Here is a 24632-nt window from a genome sequence, read left to right as displayed (position 1 = left end):
GGGCTCCGCGGTGCCGGGCACAGCCCCGAGCCCGGCCCGGGCCGCGCTCCCCCGGGTCGGAGCAGCCCCGCGGCTCCCGCTCTGCTTTGTCATCCCCCGCCGCAGCGGGCGCCGCGCTCCGCGCCGCCGGAGCCGCTCCCGCGCCCGCGCTCCGGCCGCGCCCGCCGGGACCCGCGCGAGCGCCCGCGGGCTCCGCTCGCCCCACACGGCGCCTCCGGCCGCGGAGCGACCCGCGGCTGCGCGCCGGGATCCGCCGGGAACCGCGTCCCGACTTCCACCCGCGCGGTGACGGTGACCCCGGGCAGCGGCGCCGGGCAGCGGCGGCTTCTCGCAACTTGCCTTGGGTTTGTACAGCCACTTTCTGAACCTGTTCATCATCACCGCGGCCGCTGACACCCCGCTGCCGCCGCCGCCGCCGCTGCCACGGGGGGTGCCGGCTCCCCGCCCGCGCCGCTCAGAGGACCGAGGCGAGCCGTGCCCCTCTCTGCGAGACTCCGCCGGGTTGTGTTCTCCTCCTGCTCCGCCGCCTCCTCCCGTGGAGCGGCCGCCGGGCGCTCCCGTCAGCGCAGAGCTCGTCCGGCGGCTCCGCGCGCTCCGCGCCGCCCCGACCGCCCCCAAAACATTGCGCGGCCGGCAGCAGCGCCACCCCACGGCGCATGCGCGACACCGCCCCCGCGCCCTCCCCTCCCCACCCAATCGGGTGGTGGCCCGGGGCGGGCCCGCGCAGTCGCCCCGCCCACCCGGTTGCTCATTTGCGTAACACGCGGAGGGGGCGGGGAGACTGCGTGCCGCGCAGGCCTCGCCCCGGCGAACGCCTTGTTGCAGTGTCTGCCGGGAGTTGTAGTTTTTCGCGGGCCTCGCTGCGCACATCCGCTCGAGGATCGCAGACTCTACCTGCGCCCGCCAGAGCTGCCTGTGTCCCGACAACCGGCGGGTCACCGACCGCTGGCTGCTCGTGAGCGGAAACACGGGGGGTGCGAGGAACTAGCTCCTTGGCAACGGCAGCAAACAACTGCCGCCATCTTGTTTTCGCGCTCGTGTAGTTCCGGGTTCCCGGTCGCGCCGTTTCTCAACACTGGGGCGGGCTCGCAGCAGGACTACAGCTCCCAGCAGCCCTCGCGCTTCCTGGCAACGGCGCGCGCGGGGTCTCTGCGGGTTGAGGGACCGCCCCGGGACACGGACGGCACGCGGCCGGGACACGGCAGGGAACGGGATGCGGAGCACCGGGAACAGCCGGGAACGGGAGCGGGAGCGGCAGGGACAGCCGGGGACGGGACCGGGAGCAGCGGTGCAAGGCAGATGTGGCCGTACGTGACACCTCCGGAAAGAAAGCCGGGTGCAATTCCCGATGGTGTGAAAGTGACGGGTGCCCTGGGAAGCTCGTGACTCCTTCGTTCCTTTATTTTCATGCAACCATGGAACCACAGAATGGTTTGGGTTGGAAGAAATCTTAAAATTCATCTATTTCCAGCGCCCCTGCTCTGGACAGGGACGCCTTCCACTATCCCAGGGTGCTCCAAGCCCCATCCAACCCGGCCTTGAGCGCTGCCAGGGATGGAGCAGCCACAGCTCCTCTGTGCCAGTGTCCCACCACCCTCACAGGGAAGAATTTCTCCCTAACATCTAATCTAAAGCTTTCAGTGTTCATATTTATTAGGTGTTTATAAGTACAACAAAAAACATCAAGGGGGCTTGTGTTACACTGTGGACAGGGTTGCTGGGCTTTGCTCCCGGAAATTTTGGGCAAGTAGCCAGCCTTGATGTCTGTCAGCTAACCCACCTCTTAATGGAACTTACTTGCAGAAGGTTTTGTACAATAAGTATTTAATTGTAAATTTCTACAAGATAAGATATAAAAAATACTGTGCCATATTAAGGAAAACACTTGCAGTAGGTATGCAAAACATTGAAATACATGAAAATGAAAACTAAGATCCTCAAAGTGAACTTTTTCTATCTGATCTGTCTGAATTTTGTAGGGAGGCTTAGTTCAGCTCTTTTTAAGAAGGACAGCTTTCATTAGAGGAAATGCAATCACAGTCTTTCTAGGCCAGGAATGTAGGACCAGATGTAAAACCTGAAAGAACCTTTCAGGTCATTGAAACCAATTCCTACAATTGTGACCACTCTTATCCTATGTAATTGCTTTCAAACTCCACCATGAAATAAGGTTAAGTCAGGTTCTCACCTCCTTTAACTGAAATCTACAGCTGATAATGGAAGAAGAATTCTGCCTTTTTATACACAGTATAAATTTATATCATTTTATACATAATAATTTGAGTAATTTTCTAATCAACTGTGTGGCAATAAGGGTGCATATCATACCAAAAGCATTTTATTCCTGATGCGTATGTTTTAAAACATTGACAATAATAATAGCAACTTCTTTAATTAGAAGTGGAGCTCTTTCTATTAAGAACCCCTGTATGTTCAGAGATCTGAAGCCATTACTACATATCTTAGTTTTCACATTCCAGTTTTTGGGTTTAATGATTGTTATTTGGGGGGAGGGGTGGATATCAGAGCATGAGAGCTCAAATTTCTTCCTGGTATGCCAGGAAAAAAAAACATTTGTTACTGGTAAAGCTGTTGGAGCCTGAATTATGATTCAGTCTGAAGTACAGAGATATTTCTCTCTTGCTTATCCAAAATCCCTTGTGAGTGTAAGAACCTTGGCAGGTTCTTATCTGAGAAACAAATGATTCTCAGAGGAGTGGAGTAACAGTGATTCCCTTGCACAGTGATGCCTCTTTCTGTATTTACCATCCCTTGTCATGATCCAACCCTGTTTTGCTGGATATTTTTTTTTTTTTAATTTGGACATTTTGTCTTGATCATAACAAGTACCTAAATGCCTATATTGAACATAATCACAGACAAACTCTTTTTTTCAGGGCTTTAGTAATGAAAAGTGCTATTTAGGCAATTATTGGGTAAGATGGTAAGAAAAGCAGAGTACAATACCACTGTGTCTGGAAATGTTATCATAATATTTAAAAGGAAGAAATTAATTATGTTTACCACAGTGGAAATGAATCATCTAGATCAGGCATTCTTTTTGACAACAAAATACGATGATATATAAAATACAAGAACTATATGCAAAAATACATTTTTGTTTTCACCACGGAAAATTATTTTTGTGCTCATTTTTTTCCCATTGCTAAACCAGATTAATGACTTTCAGTCCTGATAATTGCTGTCATTGGTCTTTCATACACAACAACATGTGTATGTAGGGACAAATGCATTATAATCCTACACATTCTCAGACATATGGGTAAGACTTTGTTTGAGATAGACAAAATCCAGTCATTTCCCAAGCAAGGCATCAAACATAAATACTCAACTGCTGTGCCTTCAGAAACCTTGGCAGTGGCCCAGACCACTGCAAGTGCTGTGATCATGGCCCAGCCTGCTGACCAACAGTCATTGCTTCCTTATAATTCCTCTCTGTTCCTGTTCTCTTGTTGCTTTTGAAAACCAGGCTGTTGAGAGCAACATGTGATGAGATTTAAGACCAAAATTTTGCTTTCTGATGCATCTCACTGGGAAGAGCAGTGTGTTAAATAGGACACAGGCAAAAATCCATACTTTTCTCTATATTATCTTTAATTATATTTTGTCAAATAACCTGGTGCTGTAACCATTTATCCTTAAGATATTTTGAGATATGTACAATATTTAATTATGTCTTCTATTTTCTTGATGTTTGTACTGTATTTTCATTTCTTCTGTCAGCTCTTCTAAGTAACTGTGATTTTGAAAGCTTGACCTAAATGTTCTCTTCTACATTACTGCAGTGTAACTTCTTTATGAGTCTACCACCATGCATTATGCCACAACTGCAGGAGGCATGAAAAAGTCGTGATTTTTTTGTATTTATAGGATTCTCCATGGAGAAGATGGTCAGCCATAGAGAACTTATTGCACTAATAGTGCAACAGCTTGACAAGTTTAATCCTGAAAATCAGAATGTGGAGGATTTCTTGAATGAATCAGCTATGATGTTGCAGGTATATTTCATTTTGGTTGATCTTACACACATTACTTTGTTGCTGTGTGATTTTATGTTTTCTATCATGTTTTGTTTTCTAACATATTGTTGTAACTTCCATTGATTTCCCTTACAGTGACATTTTTTGTTCATGACTAAAGTCCAAATTTCTTATGGTTATCACCAGAAAACAAGGCAATAAAGATCTGAAGAGTTGAAAAACTGCTTGGATAGCAACAAGAAGAAAAAAAAAAATAAAAAGGCAGCAACCTTCTATATTGATGAGATAGTGAAGATAGTGATAGGGAAAACTTCTGTTCCACTTCTGACTAAGCTGTTTTGCAGATTCTTATTCCTTTCTTCCTTCCAAGTAGAAGTTTCTGACTGCACCACCCATTTTTATGTACATATGCATTTCAGAAGCTGAGTCACAGGATCAGGTATTCTTTCTTTGAGGACATAAGTGACCACCAGAACAGTGGGATAGAAGGACAGTGACAATAAATCATCCAGCAGATTCTAATTTAATACTGCAGGTAACCAGACCATGATTTTCCAATTTGTATCTGTTCTGGCTGAAGCAGTTCCCATCCTTTCCTGACCATAGTCTGTCACCTCTTCCTATCTCTTTGTCCTCAATGTCACCCTGACTTGTGCTGAAGCAGCTAGTGGATTGAATCAGCTTTAGCAAATCACTATGGGAAGACAGTAACATTGTTTATACTGCTATTGTCTGTGTGTGCCATGTGTTATCAAATGGCATTGCTGGAGCCCTGATTCCACACTGCCATGTGGCTCCAGTGCTCATTTGCCCTCCTGACAGTAAAATATAAATCACTGCTATTTCAGTCAAACAGTCTTTTGCATTGATTTTGCATAAATACAAAGGACTAAAATAATATAAAAGCATGGAGGTGTGATAAGAAATCCAGGGGCTGAGCAGTGCCTTCACACCCATTCCTTGGGTGCTTGCCTTCTCAAACAGTTGCCACTGAGGCCCCTTTTTTCCGGCCCTGCCCTCCTGCCTTGTAGTACTGGCATAACCCTTTGTGTATTCATATCCTGAATTACATCAGGGAACTGATCCAGTTTCAAAATAATCATTTTTCACTGGGCAGAAAGCAGGTAAGTTCAGTTACCACTGCTGCCAAAATAAATACTTATAGAAAGGAGTCTTCAGATCATTGTTCTCCTCAGCCCAGGAAAGGTGATACAAAGACAAAAGAAGCAGTAGCTCTATTAAAGAAATATTAATCTAAAGTTTCATGATGATCCTTTTCAGAAGGGGAAGGACAGGGAAGATAGCTGAGGCCAAAGGTATGGCCAAAATCTTTCTCTGGGCTAGTTTCAGGTCACCCACTATATAGGACTTATCCAAGAAAGTAAAAAGTAAGACTTATATTTTTATAAAATTCAGCTTTGTTTCAGTACCAAATGGGTGATTAAAATTCATCATGAAAAATTCACTTGCTTCTTTTCTGTTTCCTAAGAGGCATATGATCCTAGAAATGTTGTAGCATTTTTGTACACATGATTTCCAGGTTTGGTAACTTACCAATTAGCTGATACTAACTAACCTGTGTAGAAACTTCCTTCACTTTGTATCCTGATTAACACCCTGGCTCCTGATTGACACGCTGGCTCTAAATCACAGACTAGATTCATACCTGTTTGTCTCATGCCAGCAGCATGACAAATAGCAAACCTCATGTTGTTTATTGACCAGAAAAACACCAGGAGAGTCAGATTCTAAGAGACCAAATCTAAGTTATTATAAGACACGGCTCTATATATTATTTGCTGACTTAGGTGTGCAGTATATGACACTTAACTTCTCTGCAAGTCTTCTTTTCTTTTAATAGTTTTCCATCCCCTTACAGTGCATTCAGATGTAAACACTGTATGTTTTGTTCATAAGGTATATCTTCATTGTATTTGGATGGCTTAGAGTCTTTATGTCTTCTAATGTGATATCTGAGGTGTCTTGTTTAGTTCTTTGATGACTGGTTGATGGCCTCCATCAAATATCCTCCTTAGCCTATTGTTCACCTGTCTGGGGATGCTCCTGCTGAAACCAACAATTTTGGGCTAGATTATTTCCCTCAAAATAAAAAAATACACACAGGCACTATGATGCCAGTCATGTCAAATGCCAGATCCTCAAAATAAGTATCTCTGACAGCCATACATTGTCACCTGAACTGCCAGGAGCCAAGGACATTTTGCAGAGCAAAATCTCTGTCAGAATAAAGTATATTTTAAGTGCAATAGAAGTATATGTAGGAACTGATTGAAATTAAACAAAATTATTTCTTTGGAAATCTAATAAAGGAAGAGATGGGTATCCTTGGTTGATCAGAAATGAGGAAGACATCAGTAAAGAGTAAGAAATGAAATGCAGAGTGGAACTGAGTTGTGAAGCATCTTGACAGGCAGCTTTAGTTTTATGTGCTAGAATCAACTGTGAGATGGTAGGTGGAGTAAGTGGGTCAAATCAATGGACTAGCAGGATGAACTTAACTATAGCATTCCAGATGGTTGGTTTACTAAGATGGGGTTGGTTAAACCCACGAAAGAGACACTTATCTCAGTAAAATAGAAAATTCTGAGACACTACCTTAGATTTTTAGCTAGGAAGTGATAGGAAAATACTATTTTAAATGTACTGTTCAAAAAGAGTGAAGATGTGCACATAAACTGGTGATGATATCCTGGGCAGTAATCTGCATGAAAGGTGACCTCTGGAGTTATGGGCTTGTCTGACAGGCAGGGTGGAAATAGAACCAATAACTGAGGAAAGAAGTAGCATGAGAACACTGAAGCTTTGGCTTTGCACTGTTGAAATTAAACTGACAACAACAAGAAGGAAATGTCAGAGAGAGAGGTCAGCATCCTAGACTGAAGTTTAGGGTTCTTATTTGTGTACATGATAAATGGGAATTTGTTATGAAAGGAAGTTGGATGCAGTGCTGCAGGAGGGAGTCTGGAAGGCACAATCTGTCTTGATCCAAATATCCCTATCAACAATTTACCAGCAGCATGAGAGCATTCATGTGGGAATTCTTGCAAATTAAAGCAGTAAAAATAGCTGGTGAACTGAGGCACAGGAAAAGAAGTGAAAGTGGGCAAACAATTATATTTTAAAATGAAGGACTTTACAATATGAATGTATGAAAAAAAGAAATTAATCGGGTCGAAGCCATCAGGTTGAAAATACACTTGCTTTGCAAATGATAGTAAGAAGGCATTAATAGATTTCCATATTGTATCTTTTGCTAAGTATACAGTCAGTCATTGTTGAATATTCTGATCAAAATCCAGCAGGTTTCTTTTGCTTTCACTCTGCTGCTACAAAGGTAACAACAGCTCAGAACATAGTCAATCTTCAGCAAGATTTTATTTTTAATTTCTAGATGCACATAAGGTTACATGAATAATTAAAATAAAAGTCAAAACACATGATTATGTGAAATAGTATAGTTTGGTCTTTCATAAAGACTGTGGAGAAATTTTTATATTTTGACAGTGCACAATGGCTGTACTGTAGAGGTTTGGAATACTCTGATAGCCAAATCAGAGTGGGTGGCAGAGAAGGGTAAAATGAATTCTGTTTTATGCCCCATCATTTTTCTATCCCTGTCCTTTCTCTTGCCCTCAAGTTTACTTGCCCAGGTCTCTTTATTTAACCTGTCCCAGTTCCATCTCTTCAAGTGGTTGATTCCAGTACTATTGTCTATTCCTGCGTAGCAAGTCCTGCTCACCTCTTTGGTCTTGTTCTGCTCACCTCAGAGTTCTTGCACATTCAGTTCCAATTTCTACTGTACCTGAATCAAATGAGAAATCTCTCTCTTCCTACTGAAGCCCACAAGAGGCAGATGCCACAGAGAAGATAGGTGAGACAGGCTCTCTTCTATCAGTTTGAGCTCCCAGACTGACCCAGTATGGTTTGTCCCAGGCTCACCCTGTACTGTAGTGAAAGGTCTGGTAAGGGCACACAGAATCTTCAGGGATCTTCACTGCTACAGTTTCAGTTAACACAAAACATATGAAATGTCTATTTTTCACTTGGCAAAATGTGTATGGATATTCATAAGAAAACCAAAAAGCCAAAATTTGTAAGTCACTGCTGACCCCTGTGTGCCACTTCGAAAATACATCCCCAGCTGTTTCCTTGCATTCAGTTTGAAACTACTAAACACTTCCAAATTATTAGGTAAAAACCTGAAAAATTGGCAACTTCCTGTCAAAAATCAGTTATATGTATGAGGCCATGTGAACTGCTCTCAACTTGTTCCTCTCAAATAACATGGGAGGTTATCCATTAACTTCAGCAGAAGCAGAATCAACTTCTTGATTATTACTATTTTAACTTCTTAATGCACCTTAAAAATTTTATTCAAATATCAGTGTTCCATCTGAGCATATTCTCTCAGTGTAGGAAATCTTGTTTCAAGCTTTGAGACAGAAATCCATTTGGAAAACATTTGGCTGTACAGCCTGCTTCCAAGTATATTCCAGAGGGGCTGCCCACAGTCAGAATCATTTCCCCATACATACCTTAGTGTACATGAGAAAAGTAATTTATTTGTAGGAAATTATGGCATTAGATTCTGCTCTCCAGAGGTAAGTTTGTTCCCTAGCTGTGTGTGGGATTTAGCTGTACACAGCCCATTTACAGCAGCGATGGCTGCACACCTAATCCCTGTGTGCTGCTCTGAAAAAGCACCCTTCTTCCCCTGCATTTTTGTGTTTGAGGTAGATCAAGCAGATACCACATCAAATAACCACTGGGATACATTTTTCACTAGTTGAACTTTGCAGCCACTCAGTGGTTTAATATACAAATAGGAAATCAGAAAATTAGTGCCAAATAAAAGGAAAGGGAGGTTAAAGAAAGGTAAACTCTTACTGGGACAGTAGTTCAGGTCTGTCTGAACCACTGTACGTATAAAGATAGAATGTTTTTTTGGTGTGATGGAAATGTATAAACAAATTGCTGAGTGCCAGGTAGCTGTCAGTGTTTAAAACCAAGGTGTCAAGAGAGAACACGGTCTCTACAAGGCCGTGCAGGAAGCAGGAAAGACACATTCAAATTTCAGCTCCTATCTTCTAACTCCTTTTACTTATATAAAAGTAAAGTGAGAAAAACTCACTGATTATTAGCCTCTTGTTTTAGGGAAAAAGAGATAAAATACAGAAGGATTTTTAATTATTGAATAATGCGAGATGAATAACACAGTTTCCTCTAATTAGAATGTCACTATGAAAATCAGTCTAGAGGTGTTAAACTGCATATATTTCTGCTACATGTAAACTTTACATCATAAAAGGAATTTCTGTTTATTGTTCTCAGTGAGTGATCAGACTTTATGTTCTTCCAGGAACTTTGAGTTGTAATTTAGTTATTTACAGTCTTCATGTTTATTGTACTGTAATTTATAATGTTTATGACATAAAATTGGACTCGTTTTTCACTGCAAATATTTTTAATAAAACCACAGATTCATTAGCAATATGATGGATGATTCCTAATTGCAACAAACAAACCCTCACCTTCAATCATAAAGAATCATATTATTCACTCAAACCTCCTAAAAACAAATAAGTACAGTTAAATGTTTTTGCTTCAATATTGTGGCCTTGTTGCTATTAAAACAGAATTCAATATGAATTAACCTGAATAACACATTAAATTAAAACTCTTAAGTTAACATTAAATTAAATTCTTAAGTCTGTCTCTGAACTTTAAATTATTATATACACATTCAAATTTACATCTGTTCCTGTTGTTCTTCATTTGAATGGCTAGATCCTTGTTTAGCTTCCTAAATGCTTTTTAATACTCCTTTTATCATACTGATGATGTCCAGATAGTATTTTCATTCTTGTGTACTAAACCCCCTTCTTTTTAAGCATTCCTTACTTAATCTACCAAAAATGATCCATATCCAAAGGTGATTTTTCGTCCAGTGCATGTTGTACATGATATCATTTCATCAGACCTTTTATAGAAATGGACTGCATCTGTTCATTTTGAAAAAAATTTAATTTTGTACCTAACTGAAGCATCCCAGGTATTGTTCTTCCTTGTGACTGTTAGAATCAAGCTTTGGCTATGATAACAAGAGTTAGATTTAACACAGGAGTTGCCATGCAATATTTGTGCCTTCCTCTATGCAAATAACTCACTTTATTTTCAGTGGAATTATCTGCTTCAATCAGAGTTGCAGGATCAGACCCATCATATTGATCTTTCTACATACATCTCAGCTACAGAAAAGCTTATTTCTGTAAAAGCAGAACTGCCACCCCGAAGTCACTGTTCTGCTCCTTTATCCCTGTCATGCTGATAGCAAGATAAGGCTGTTTATGAGCTTCCCATTTCACAAGAACATGGTGTAATTTGGCACAACTCTTCATAGTTCTCATTTGTGCTGGTTCAGCTGTGTCTCACACATGCCCACTCAACTGATTTTACTCAATTGGCAGTAAAATCCTCAAAAGTCATAGCTTGAAATATGAAGACAATGTAATGTAAAAATGATTGATTTGGTGAAAAAAAATCGTACTAAATTATAGAATTTTAATTTGTATTTTTAGTTACTGACATAAATGCAGATTAGGATCTTTCCAAGGAAATGATGGAATATGAGTTTTCTGCAATATTCTGGGATTTAATAATAAGTACAATGGAAAATCATGTTCAGGGTACCTCTTAGTAGATGCATTGGTCAGCACTGTCTGCTGAAAATGAAAAATACTAGGTTGTGACTGCAACATAGATTTTGAATAGCAGAAGCAGGATATTTTCCTACTTATATCCAAAGATCCCAGGGGTTTTTTCCCACTGACTTCTGAAAGAAGACTGGGTTCTGTGACGTCTGTTGGAATATTTTCTTTCATTTTCACAGCATTTTGATTAGACCCTTGGAGAGGACTAGCACTGATAACTGGAGCACTCTAATCAGACTGTATCTGCAAAATGTGCACGTTCTTTTTAGAAGAAGACAAGTTCACTACATACTATTGCACAGTTATCTCAGGAGGTGAAAGCTATTTTATCTTTTCATCAAATATTATCTTCTTTCTAAAACATTTGTTTCACCTAAATTATGTCCTTTGCTTGAGAAGTCTCAAACAGAGCATGCCTGGTATTTCTTTCCTTTTTTCTCTCCAGAGAGAAGAGCTTTCCTTTCTCTCCTTTTCTGATTTCTCTGGCCCCTTCAAACGGGTCCCACTGTAACCAGCCTTATTATGATATACCCGGGGTGGAAAAGCTTCCCTTTTGCAGATATTTCTCCATTTAATTCATGCTATTTCTTTTACTAACCCCTGCTGGAAGTTGTGTTCAAACCTCTTCTTACCCAGACTCTCCTCTCCTTGAGGAAACTTGACTGATTCCCAGCTACAGCTGCGTGTCAGAGAGCAGGAAAAATATGTCCATGGAAGCAGGCTGCAGGTATTGGGTTTTCCCAAAAGGGGGAGGTAACACCAATCAGCACAGATAATTAGACAAGAATCACATTTTTCACCAGGACCATTCAGGATACATTCAGACAGAGTCAGGTTTTTTTTACAACTTAAACACTTAGTAAACAGAAGAAGCTGGACTTGGATGCTATAGAGAGGATACTGTCAGACATTTGGATCTGTTCAAGATCTGTTTTGTCTTCTGATATTTTTAATATTCAATGAACAGAAGATGATCACTGCATGTGTTCTTTCACCGTAAATTATCTGGCCTTCCTTATGTTGAAGGGCTCACACATCATTGCTAGCTGTGAGTTGTTTCATGAAATACGTGATTAAAGTATACTTAAAAAGGTAAAAAGTTGCTCTGATGGACAGAATAAATGCTCACTAATTAGCATTTATTAATTCTTGTTGGCACCAATGATTTAGTGTGTTGCCTGGGGCAGATCTCTTACCTGCTCCATGCCATAGTTCCTGCATGTACAAAATTATATTATCCAAAAGCAATCTCATTAAGTACAATTTAAGCTAGTAAAGTGTTTTGAAAACCTCATACAAAAGGTACTATAAACATACAATCTGTCATACCATTTCAGGATCACTTGACTAACTCTGAAATACATCCCACTGACATAAAGCACAGCCCAAAGCCCCACAGAAAGAATACATTTAAGAATTAGTGCTAGAAATTACACTTCCCCAACACATTACTTTCCCAAAACCATTAGTATTTCAGATACACAGATAAACTCTAAATATCCTTGATGAAATTTGTAGAGGATACAATGCACTTTCTATTGAGAGAGTATCCTAACTGGTTTAAAGACTGCCTTGGGTTTTGGTTCACTAGATTATCTGCAGGGCTTAACCAACAACTGGCTCACCTTTGGGATTCCCTATTCAAGTACTCCTCCTGCCCAGTCTTGTTCAGTTGATTGAGTAGTGATGAGATCACTTCCTTAGGTGACACAGCTGCAGGCTGCTCAACTATTCTCGATTTTTACATGCAGAAACAGAACATTTAGTACCTTCTGTGGCTGAAAGCAGATTCGACTGATTATGTTTCATGACAAGACGTTTTGTCCCGTGGTCCCCAGAACTTCCAGTCAGTACTGATGTTATGGGGCACAGCTGTTCCCAGGCTGCTCCTCCTGTCACCCTATTTGTTGCTTGTCTCAAGGCCATGTAGTTATATAGATTCTTGCTCAAGGTATAAACAAAAGCAAGAACTTCTGTGTTCATCCTAACACTTCTGACTAATTTGTTAACTCAGAGCAGTAAAAGTAGAGTAAATGTAGACAGGTAATTGCATTTTTATGCTGTAGTCTCCACTGTATAGATGATTTGGGCACAAGTGGTGTCCTGTTGTTACCTGTTTGTCTACTTTTGGCCACCTCTCCAAAGTACATTTGAAAAGCACAGGGTTGCCATAGCACTTTATATCAAATTACACAGAACATGAATGCAAAATTTCTAATCTAATAAAGATCCTCAAAACAACTGAAATTTTAGCTTTCTAGCAGAAGTAGTTGAGAGAGTTTCTGTTGGCCTTGTTTCCAACAGGCTTGACCAGTTTTATGATGGACTTACTATTTATTAACAGAGCTACTATTTTCTGCAGTTTCTTCATAAATAACACCATTTGCTCAAGGGGAGCAATTGTTTTAGATTCAAAATGTCACAATCCTACTTTCACTAGAACTACGTCCTCTCTGACTTTGCCATTCAGTTATTTAGGTCTGATTTTGCCTTTTGCAGTAAATTCTCAGAGATCTCATATCAAATATTATATATATAGATACATGTATGTATGTGTATGTATACATATATATATATATCGTCATTTAGTGGGGGCTTAGATTTATGGGTTTTCTTTGTTAGTTTCATGAAAGAACTGACATGAATCTTCATCCATAAAAGGTGTATTTGGAATGAACAAGAATCCTCAATGCTTAGCAAGATAGAGTCCATACTTCCCATATATTTAAATTTTTTTGCATATTTTAAGATTTTTTCAGTCTCTTTCCTCCTCTTTCCTGGTGATGATGCAAAAATTAAAAGGAAATCTGGGTTTTGAGCAGGAGTAGTGAAAAAAATGTATGCTTGCTCTGAATGACAACTTGAGAAAATACACTTTGAATTCTTCTGCATAATTGCTTACATTTAAATATTAGAATGGTAATTTTAAAGTTTGCCTTATATTTGCTTGATCTCAAAGTCCTGTATAGCATCACTCATCAGAAAACTCACAGAGCTCCATCTATCAACCTCTAATAATACCCATAAACTGGAAATGAATCACATTAGGGAAATAAAGCAATCAAGAGGGTAGCAGACAGCCTACCAGGCAAGGTGAATGTCTTATCTGATGTATTATTGCAGTTCAGTTGTTCCCACACCTCAGAGCTCTAGCAGAGATCATACATCAAACGTGGACTACATGTTTTCAGAAGATGCACTTCGCCTTTTCTCTTGGCTTCTTGTCTAACCTCCTTAAATCAAACAATCATTATTGTTTGTCATTTTGTCATAGCTCAGATGGCCATTTTCAATTCATGTAGTAACAAACTGTTCTGGGCCTCAGATTTTACTGCAGTGTTTAGAGGTGGTTCATACAAGAAATTTATCTCATATAGTAGCAGATATTGCATAGGTTATTTGTTGTGATTGAAACTCTGTAAAGTTGAGGAGTATTCAGAGTTTCTAAAGGGATTATGGGGTAGGATCCAGAAGGCAGTGAGCATCTTACTGTCCTGTTCTCTTGGGATACTGCATGAACATTACAAGTGACCAGGAGCATTAGCTGGATAAGAAACAGTCTGCATTAAAAAGAATCCTGGCACTCACTGGTTTAGCTTAAACTAGTCATGTTCTCCAAAGCTGGGTTTCAGTACCAGTTAAGAGTCTTTTCCAGAGTCTCTGTCCAGCTTCTCCCCTCTGTTTAGTCTCCCTATGTAGCAGATTTCACCCACAAAGAGGTTTCCTGAGGGAAAGCAAAATCTTACTGAAACTTTCTCATACTATTGACTAAGTTAATCACTGCTGATAGCTCAGAGACCTCAGATTTTCTTTCCATCAACTACTGACATTCACACATGAAGGTCTTTTGACTCAATGCTTGTGTCAGCAGGTAAAATGAATACTTAACATTGGAGAAAGCTACATTTTACTTAACAAGGGCCATTAGTTTGCTAGGACTGCCCCTATTTGATAGCATTAGAAGGGCAGCAGCCCTACCAAAGGCACTGCTGTTCATTGTTCATGTTTTCCAGTTACTTCAAAATGATTGTACTTTTTGTACACAACTATTTTCTTTCCAGAGTACATTAATAATTTTTAAATTTGTATCTCTATAGACTCTTAATGTAACAGAAGAAAAATTTGTATTGGATACAATAGCAGGATGCACAGAATATAAATCCATATTGGATGTGGTTGTCAATGCCTTTTATGTTCAGGATGGGAGATACTGCCCAATTTCTGAGCGTAATCTTTATATAGGTAAGTTGTTTTTACAGTACCGAATGTGTTTACCACAAAATTTAAAAAACTGTAATTTTACTAATGTAGGTCTTGCTATTATATTACATTGGAAGCATTGTCATTGTACCTAGTGCAGTGTGAAGTACAGGACCTCTTCCAACGTCCTAATGAATGTGAAGTCCAAAACCTGAAATTTTTATTTAGTCTAAAATCTTACAGGTGTTAACTGGAATTTTACCTAAGAAAGGTAAGATGCAGTTGGAAAATAGCATCAGTGATTGGAAGAGGTATCTTGGAAGTTTAACCATCCCTTCAAAAAATATTTTCCAGTGATTTCCCTTTATTCTCTTCTATGCAACCCAGTACCTCTGCCATTCAGAATCAAAAATGTGTAGCAAAGCTCTGTGTGCTGAGGAACACAGCGCATCTCACAGTATGCAGAGACAATTGTCTCTATCCATACATGGGTTTCTTCATTACTGACCATCACAATGACATAAGTAAACTTCCATCTGTCTCCAGGAGTGAGGTCAGTTATTTTCATTTTATTAGTTACTTGGTTATAATCAGTTCTGATACAACTATATCTGATAGTATGAGCCAGTTAATTAGGTTGGTTACTACTCCCAAAATGATTTCAGGTCTTGAGAAGCACATGAAAAATTAATTTTAAGAATATTTATGCTATTTATTTAATACAATGCTGAGGTTGATCTACTAAGTCCCTAAATAAGTTGGAATCACAAATACCCCTGTCACTGGTTCTCTAAGTCAGATAAGTTCTGAAATTTTGTGGGTATATTTAAAGACAAGTTAATTCAAAGTGGTTGAGAAATACAAACTTATGTAATATAAATATATCTATACTTTATGTTTTAAAAGCTACTAAATTTTTATTACGATTCTGGTCACTTCTGTGACAATCTGGAAAAGCACAGAAATCTAAATCAAACAACAAACAAAAGGGAGCCTAAACTGTCAAGGATGAAATTATTAGTGTATTTAGTTTATTCTAAATGGTAATGCTTCATTGTCTCCATTTCTCCAGAGCCATGTTTTTCATTGTCTGGGGCACATAAATTATACCTTTAAGCTGAGTGTTGCTATAATTGGATTGTCAGGACTGGTCCACTCAAAAGCCTCCATTAATCATAGGCAGAGGGTAGGAACAGAAAATTTTCCTTTATCAACAAGTTGAGAGTCTAAGGTCATTGGCTTACATTTTTTTAAGCTGCTTGTGATTCCCTTTGCCAAGCTGCATTGACACTTAAATGATCAAAGCTGCTTATAGAGGCTGTTGCTATGTGTGAGCAGATTTGAATTTAATAAAGCTTGCAGGAGATAAATGTATATTCTGCTAAGACTGATTAAATACGTTGCTGTACTAAAGCACATGAGATTGAAGCCTAAAGATACACTGAGTTGGCTGTAGCACATTGGTCAGAATTTCCTGATTCTATCATTACAATTTGGTGGCAGCTAAAACACTGCACTGTAAGTGAAGCCTGATTGATCCAAGTGGCTGGGGACAAATGAAAGCTGATAGAGGAGCCCATGAACTTTACAGGTCTACTAAAATTTCACAGTACTGACTGTGCCTCTTCCTGTATCATAGAATAGAATCATAAATCATTTAGGTTGGAAAAGACCTCTAAGATCATTGAACTGTGTACTTGCCATAGAGGTTCCAAGATTCAGGTTTGAAATTTCACAATTTAAAAACTTGATTTTATTCCAATTCAGAATAAAAACAAAGGTTACAATATTTTAGGCAATATGGTCACTTGGAGAAACAAAGCAAAATAAATACTAGAAATATTAAATTTTATGTTTAAATTTTTTGTTAACTATAATATTGTTATGAATAATAGACTATAAATTTGTAACAGAAGAGTAAGAGCTATCCTCTCTGAAAACATTAAAACCAGAGTATGTCGAAAAATTCATTATCAAAACCCTTTAAAATTAAGGTAACCGTCTAAATCCCAGAATATGTTGAGTATAGGGTATAGGTTTATTAGAACTTACTGCTTCCTGCCTTCCATACCTTTTAAATGTATGTATCTTTTGATAGTTATCTGCTATCTAGCTACTTTTCAACTAGAAGAGATTGGTCTTCAGCACTTCAGCAGAATTGTGAAATCCTTGGACACTGCAAAAATGCAACAGGTAATCAAAGTACAAAACATTTAAAACAAATAATTATCTGTTCATTGTGTTTGATTAATCAGATGACTTTTCTCAACTTTGGGAATAAATTAAATGGAGAAATTACTGTTTTTTCTGTTAAAATTCAGAAATTAAATTAGTATTTTGTTATCAAAAAACCATTCAATTTTTTTGCTTACAGGGTGATTCTTATATTCAGTCAAATATAAATTAAAAATCTATTTTATATAATTTGAGGAGATCAAATAATCACATAATATACAATTTATGTCATTTACATTCACTCTTGCCTCTGCTCACATTCTTTCTTTGACTTTAGACAAGAGATGTCTTTTTCATATGCAATAAATCTATTGAAACTTGCAGTTCTTGTTTAGTGTTCTTCCTTCCCCTGAACATCCCACTGCCACTTTCATTATCAAGCCTGTTGTGCTTCCATCACTTTTTCTCCTTCCCAAGAAACACTGGCTGGCTTGGAGCCATGCATGTACCCATTGCCCCAGTACAACATGCAACTGGCCAAACCACTGCTGCCAAATAATAAGCAGGACAACAAAATTCTGCTTCCCTGTCCTTTTCTGGAGTAATAAATTCAGGGTTTGCTTCACTATTTGTTTGCTATTTTTCATTATAACTGTAGAAATATAATTATCTTCTGCTGCTCTTTCAAAATGAAAGTGCTAATTATCCTAAAAACTGTTGTACAGAGGAGCAGAGGGATAAACTGAGCAGCAGTGCTTTCTCATAAGCCCTGTTTTCTCAGGAAAATGGGCTAAAAATTAAATCACTGGTGACACAGCATCTGTAACCTTGATTATCCAGATGTTTCAAAGTATAGTCCAAACACACTATTTGAATAACAAAGATGGAATTAAGGAGATAGGCAAATTTTAATAATTAATGCTCAAAAGGCTAAGGTTTATCCTTATAGTGATTACTTTGAATGTTCATGTAGATGCCAGTGTCTCTTTAACGAGTAGAGCTGCTTTGCAATATGTAGGGACAGAGTAGGTTAAGTTGTCTGGTTTTAGATGCACTTACTATGGAATGCTTATTATTAATTCCATTCAGAGACAAAAATTATGTATTTCATTAACAGTTAGAAAGAACAGAGGAGTGGCTGGAAGAATTATCATAATCTGGTAGACAGACAAATCACTCTGTCTAAAATGCTCTCCCAGGCCCTTCTTTGGTAAACATCTTAGACACAAGCTACTGGATTGGATGCATCTTGAGCTCATTCAGCTAGCAACACAATTTTCTCACATCATGCCAATTATCTCTTGTTGATTCCATTCATCTAGCTTTATATGGCTTAGGCATCAGTGCCCTGATGTTCTGGTTTAGATAATACCTCCTTCCTTGTGTGGAATAAGTCTTTTCTGATAGGGAAGTGCTGCATATTCCAATGCCGTGCACCTGCTATCATTGTAGCAGGTGTGATTTGGTTTCTTTAAGTATCTTACCAGATCCTCATCACCATGGTACCTAGTTCTTCTTCTCTTCCATTAGAACAGTTTCTTTGTCTCCAAAGTGATGCTAGATTAAATTAATGCACCTGCAGCAGAGGATTTAGAAGCAGCATTTTGTCCCCCCAGCAACAGAGACAAAAGAGCAGAAGGCAGATCTGCAGCCTTAGCAACAAAAGTTAACAGAAATTTGGGATCCTCCTTCAGGATGCTGACCTCCAGATTTTGCCTGATGACTACTGTGTCTGAGTTTAGTTAAGATACTGAAAAAAATATTCACATATATTTATGTAGGACAGATATTCTTAAACTAATAATAAATTTAGCACATCACAGGCTGAGTGAAATTTTCTTCATCATGCAGATAAACCTCACTCAAATGAATAATCTTCAGGTGAGCAATGTCAACCCGTGTGAGACTTAAGACCTTTTTCTTAAAGACCTCTAGGAAGAAATTCATTAACTCAAAGTCACAGTTTGTTTCCCTATGTTTGATGAATGTTCATATATTTTCATTTAGGCAGAATAACAGTGCTACTTCACTTACACATGTTCATCTACTTGAACAGAAAATCAGAAGCTCTCATTCTGTAATATTAAGAACACATGAAAAAAAAATATGATGATATAATTACAGAACAACAGGATAAAACCCATTCGTGTAACTTTAGTGGGATTATACTTTTAAGAAATTAGCCATGCATTGCTGGCTCAAATCTATTTTTGTGTTCTATTATTCTACATACTATTCTTCTATATTTATTTTAAAATTTAAGGATTTGTGTGTTAAATACACAGTTGAAATAAAAAGTTGAAGTAAACAGCTTTGTAATTTCTGAATTGTCTTGTAAAAAATACAAAATATATAGTGTTTTCTTTCTAGCAGTTAAGAACCTGGTTTTTCTGTTTCATGTTCTGATTTCTTCTAAAAGCAGTTCTAAAGAACTTCTAAGATCATAGAAGGAGTATCACTACATAAGAACTGGGCGTTGTAATAGAATTTAAGATGAGGTAGGAATAGCAGGACATGTTCAGCCTCATGCTAGATGGTGGGTATAACCAGTCCAAGTTGGGTCAATAATATATTCAGGCAGTGGCTGATCTGTATGGAGAAACAGAACATGGTGCTTCCTGCAGTTACTTCCTTAACTCAAGAGTCAAAGGCTTATATTGTGAATGTAAGCATTTCAGCTCTGCAAATGCCTACATGGATGTAAAGGTAATACCAGATGAGGAAATTTCCCATTTTTTATTTGTTTTCTAGAAATCTGTATGATCCCACTGTGTAAAAGTGTGTTAAGAATATCAAGTTAAGTCCAAATTCTCAAAAGCAAGGTATGAATTCAGTCCACCTGTAAAAATGCATTACAAAATAGTCTTTAATTATACACACTTGTGTTACTACAGCCAGAGTATACATTAGAATATAAACATGGGTACAATTCATTGCTGGTGTAATTACATCACTTCCACAAGGGAAATGGATCTTCATTATCATGCTGTCTGAGTAGTGAGAGTTTTGGAATGTTCAAGACAGAGAAGTAAGCAGAATAATGCTGTTACCAAAATGACTACCTGTGACTTTGCTAAGGAGACAGAGCCTGGTAACATCCAAAGAGAAATCTGAGAGAAGCCCCATTCTGCTGCTGTAAATGCAATGACTGCTGATAGTGGGTTTTCCACCTGTGTCACATGTGGCCAAAGACAAAATAGAAATATTAGGGATTTTTCCTATCAATTCAGTTCACAAAACACGAAAGTTTCTATTGTCCTATCACCATCTGTGATGGGGATCATCGAAACTAAGATTGTTGCCTTTGGCCCAGGCACACTCTGGTCAGAAATTATGTCCAGTCATCCTATATTGCCATTTGAAATAGTGTCTACACTGTGCATCCTTTCTGGTGGAAGGTATGAATTCAGTCTAGACTTTTGACATTGTATTTACACATTGCAGAAGTACAAATTTCTGTTAGGTGACAAATTGAACCTAATATGCATGTGCTACAGTGGAAGATCCTCTCTAAGGACAATGAATGTCTTTCTAGACCAGTCGGGTAAAATGCATCCCTCACCATATGTTTATGAAACACCACAGAATCCGGAAACATCAAAAACCCCAACTTCTTCACAATTCAGCACTTATTGTATAACCAAGCTTTTAGGGATTAAATAACTTCTTTTGGATGGTGTGTTGATAATCTGACTCCTGCAAATTTAGGGAACAGCTGTAGTTTCTAGACAAGAATGGAAATCCAAAAAGGTAACATTCATTTAGTCCTGCAGTGCTGATCAGTCTTTTGACTACCAAAACCACTATAGATTAAAATACAACTAAATTTAAATGTTCATTCCTTCAAAATGATCATATCAAGACTGTGGATTTCAGGTAGCAGGTTTTCTAGATCTGTTGAACATCTGCAGCAAACACCTTGAGTCAAATCTGAATTGTTTGTAGCTGAATTATTCACAGAGTTCTGAGGCACCTTGGGCCTGGCACCACATTTGAATTAAGAAGTTCCTTGGTAGTTCTGCAAAACTAAAAACTGAATACAAAGAACTCTATGGCTCTGTGTAAAACAACTTGAGATGGGGCTGATGCCAAGTTTAATCTAATAAACTCTGCAAGTCTCCATCTGAAGCTTCTCAAAGTGACAGTGCACTGCTCCCCAGTATGTCCCATAATGTCAAAATTATTTTGTGGATCTTTTTGCTTTTATTGTGATTATTTCAGCATCATGCTTGTACTTTCATTTCCAAGAATTTTAATAGAAGAGCTAAGGTTCAAGTTTGGAATTTATATTGCTGTAAATGATACAGGCTGAATCCGAGTGCCATTTTTCAAGAGTGTTTCAAAAGGCCATTTACATACTTCAAAATTTAGAGAAAGGTTTTTGACCTTCTGGTGAACTGGAGTGGTAAACAAAAGTTCAAATGTTAGTTGTTATCCAGCATGTAGAGCCCTACAATGTATAAGTGTGCCAAATTTCAGTCTTTTCTTTTAAGAGGAATACGCCCATTAATTGTATTTCAATAAAAGAAAAAGCCACATAGTATAGTGTTTGCTATAGTTTTCAGCAATTCTCTCTGCCCAGTTCTCATGGAGCTGAAAAGTATTCAAGTCATTCAGGTGCAGTGCCAGGCCTGACATATTTCTGGGCTTCATGGGTCTTCCAGTTACCCATAATCAGAAGTTCACCTTGGGTATATTAGACTCTGAAACTCTATTGTAAATTATGCTAAAATCAGTGTATTCCAGTAGTAATTAGTTTTGAATAAAACCTTTGTTTCACAATGTTTGAAGCAAATTAAAGATGAATCAACACATCTCTATGTTGTAGCATCTAGTTCATTTTTTGTTTTCACACAAAAAAATTTTTATTATCTATTAGTGTTTCACAAAATAGAGCCAAAACACATGGGATTGTCCACCAGTTAATAAGAACCTAAAAATACCAAGCATCTAGGTTTGTAATTACAAGGTCAAATACAAGCAAGTTCTTCAGCAGAAACCACTTATTATTAGTTTCTTAGATTCTTCTTCAATGACTTGTATCTGAACACATGGATAAAAGATGAATGGAGCCACTTCTACGATTCAGTGTATGTCAAAGAGAACTGGATTGATCCATTGCTAAGGTAAGTAGTATTTAAGTAGCCTCTGGCCTCCTCAAAGTTTAAAAGTGGGGGAAAGCTTCCCCTGAAAGCTCACATTTCTGTTCAAGTGTTTCTCCTATTGAAGTCACTCAGAACTTTTCTTGTCTACACAAGTCTTTAGCAATCCCTTTTACTTACCCAGAGGCAAGGTTCTCTCTCGGAAAAGTCTTTTCACAGCTGTTGTACATTTGCTCCCTGATGCCCCTGAATAGATAAAACATCTTACTCTGAAAAAAAGTAAAATAGAAGGTTCAAATTATCTTAGAGTCATGTCTCATCAGTCACTTCAACATCTGTATGACATTAGTTATTTGGAAAAATGTTTGGCTTCCCTCATTTTGGATTTATGGACAGACTTGTTAATACTGATGGCCATAAAATCCCTTCTGAGCAAATCAGATAAGCATATAAACAAGTCTTTTAAAGTTATTATTATTTACACAGTTGTAGCACCACTTAACAGCTCAAATGCTCTGAGGCGCATCTACTCATTGGTTAGGTGGTGCTATGGTAGTAGTTGTACCCTTGCCAAACAGAAACATTTCCATGTGGAGCAATAGTAACTGCAGCCTACTGAGTCACTTTTTACTGTCATTTTTATCCAGAACACATAAATTACACCAATGTGGCTTCAGTCACACATCCTTCTCAATGCAGTATAGGTTAACCCAGATAATGACAAACAATGTTAGACAAAAACGTGCTACAAACAATATCAGCTGAAAAAGACTTTTGCATCTGTTTCTCTCATATCAAAGTCCCTAGAACCAATCCTTTCACACTGTATAGTTCATTAGCACTTTAGCAAATATATAACAGATTTGGCTTGCACTGCTCCAGGTTCTACAGGGATGACAGGGATATAGCTGAAGTCAGAATTTGACTGAAAATATTCCATTGTAGTAATTCTATTTAGAGCAAATGCTTAGTATAGTATAAAAATGCATATAGAGAGGTATGGAAATGCACATCCATACCCACACAGTTCTTGCACATACACTTTCATGCAGGCTGAGGCTGTTTCATTAGCACCGAGTTTATTGGAACTGCCCTTCACAGTCAGTTACACTCAGTGTAGTGAATCCATATTTTGCCTGGAAGTGGCAAATGTAAGTTTACACAAGAATGTTAAAGACCAGATTTGGTTACTGGGTTTGAAATATCCTTCAGGGGTCTGAGGATGCAGTGATGAATTTAGTCAGCTCTGTAGCTGCAACTCTTTTAAATGTGTATTTTTGTTCCTCTTTCTAATATCAGTGAGGTTAACATAAAGAGTGTTATTTGTTTTAGTGGGGCTTCATTACTTGCATAAGTTACTTGCAAGCCTCACCCTGTAATGGCAGTACTACCTAAGGTAACAGTCATATAAACAACTTACTGTGAGTTTGCATTGTCATCTGCTTTTGAAGTTCTAGGGAAGTTCCATTGCATGTGTAATATATAAGAATATAAGGAATACAGAGGAAGAATAACTGGCATGAAGCTGTCACTGTAATTAGAGTGTGATACTCTGTGTTTTACCTTTAATCTGCATCTTCCTGTCATTCCTTAGAAGAAGTCTGAACTTTGATACAAGACCAAAGCCACAGAAGTCAAAATCTTCCTGTCTGTCCCCAGGGCTCACTCAGAGTTCATTTGATAATTCACCAAACTCCTTGGATCTTTCTTTTTTTTCTATTAGAACTGCCTGTGCTTTAAGATTGATCTGCATGTGCTCTTGGTATATGTGGCAACATTCAGACCACTGTTCATAATCTCTTCATCTAAGTATATTACGTGTGTAATTAGCCTATGGCAGCTGCTTTTCTGGCTCCTAATCTGGTCCTGCCACAAAACCCACTGGCCAGATAGTTGCTTATTTACTAAAAACAGTGGCTATTTCACTACTAGTAATCTGGGTGGATAGCATCTATCAAGAGGTGAAGTAACACAGTGTAGCTAAGTCCTGAATACAGATTCAAAGGTCGGTTTTATTAAAATTGAATGGCAGAAAGCATTACAGAATTTGCACCAATGCCAACCTTGTATACTGTTTGTAAGTTTGTATGAAACAGAAAAACAAAATGAAACTGAAAAATCTGGATTTATTCGAAGGTGGCAGCCGAAAGTGCAGCAACTGATTGAAAAGCTCACAGATAAATTAAATAATCGAACCACCATTCTCAAGACTTCAAGAGTCACTCAGCCAGAGGAATTTAATTTGACTGTACCCAAGCCACGTGCCATTCCTCCACCTTCACCAGCACCTCTGCCAGTACTGCCAAAAAGACAACCTGTAAGTTGGTTTATTTTTTGAAAGATGCTAAATTTCATGTATGTTTGTGCACAAAATCTTGGTAGGGGAATTAATAATCTCTTTAAATCAATTATGGAAAATCTAC

The 24632-nt window shown here is 38.6% G+C and overlaps 2 protein-coding genes across 6 annotated transcripts in view; one reads left to right on the top strand and one right to left on the bottom strand.

The window, feature by feature from the left end:
• The window catches only part of ZFYVE28 (zinc finger FYVE-type containing 28), a 145905-nt gene extending 145259 nt beyond the window's left edge, over positions 1-646 (bottom strand). For all 5 annotated transcript variants that reach the window (XM_058838453.1, XM_058838454.1, XM_058838455.1 and 2 more), the window contains exon 1: positions 340-646. In XM_058838453.1, the coding sequence (XP_058694436.1) occupies positions 340-378 (39 nt within the window). In that variant the 5' untranslated portion in view covers positions 379-646. The remainder of the gene's footprint in view (positions 1-339) is intronic.
• Positions 647-927: 281 nt separating this feature from the next.
• Positions 928-24632, top strand: part of CFAP99 (cilia and flagella associated protein 99) — a 52094-nt gene continuing 28389 nt past the window's right edge. Inside the window, exons 1-6 of the mRNA XM_058838115.1 lie at positions 928-1307; positions 3892-4019; positions 14830-14974; positions 17031-17125; positions 22121-22233; positions 24346-24526. Coding sequence (XP_058694098.1) covers positions 1214-1307; positions 3892-4019; positions 14830-14974; positions 17031-17125; positions 22121-22233; positions 24346-24526 — 756 coding nt within the window. The 5' untranslated portion in view covers positions 928-1213. The remainder of the gene's footprint in view (positions 1308-3891; positions 4020-14829; positions 14975-17030; positions 17126-22120; positions 22234-24345; positions 24527-24632) is intronic.

The sequence above is a fragment of the Poecile atricapillus genome, chromosome 4, assembly GCF_030490865.1.
Source record: "Poecile atricapillus isolate bPoeAtr1 chromosome 4, bPoeAtr1.hap1, whole genome shotgun sequence".
In the NCBI taxonomy this organism is placed as follows: Eukaryota; Metazoa; Chordata; class Aves; order Passeriformes; family Paridae; genus Poecile; species Poecile atricapillus.
The sequence above is the reverse complement of the archived record's forward strand: the minus strand, read 5'-3'. Positions and strand labels throughout refer to the sequence as shown.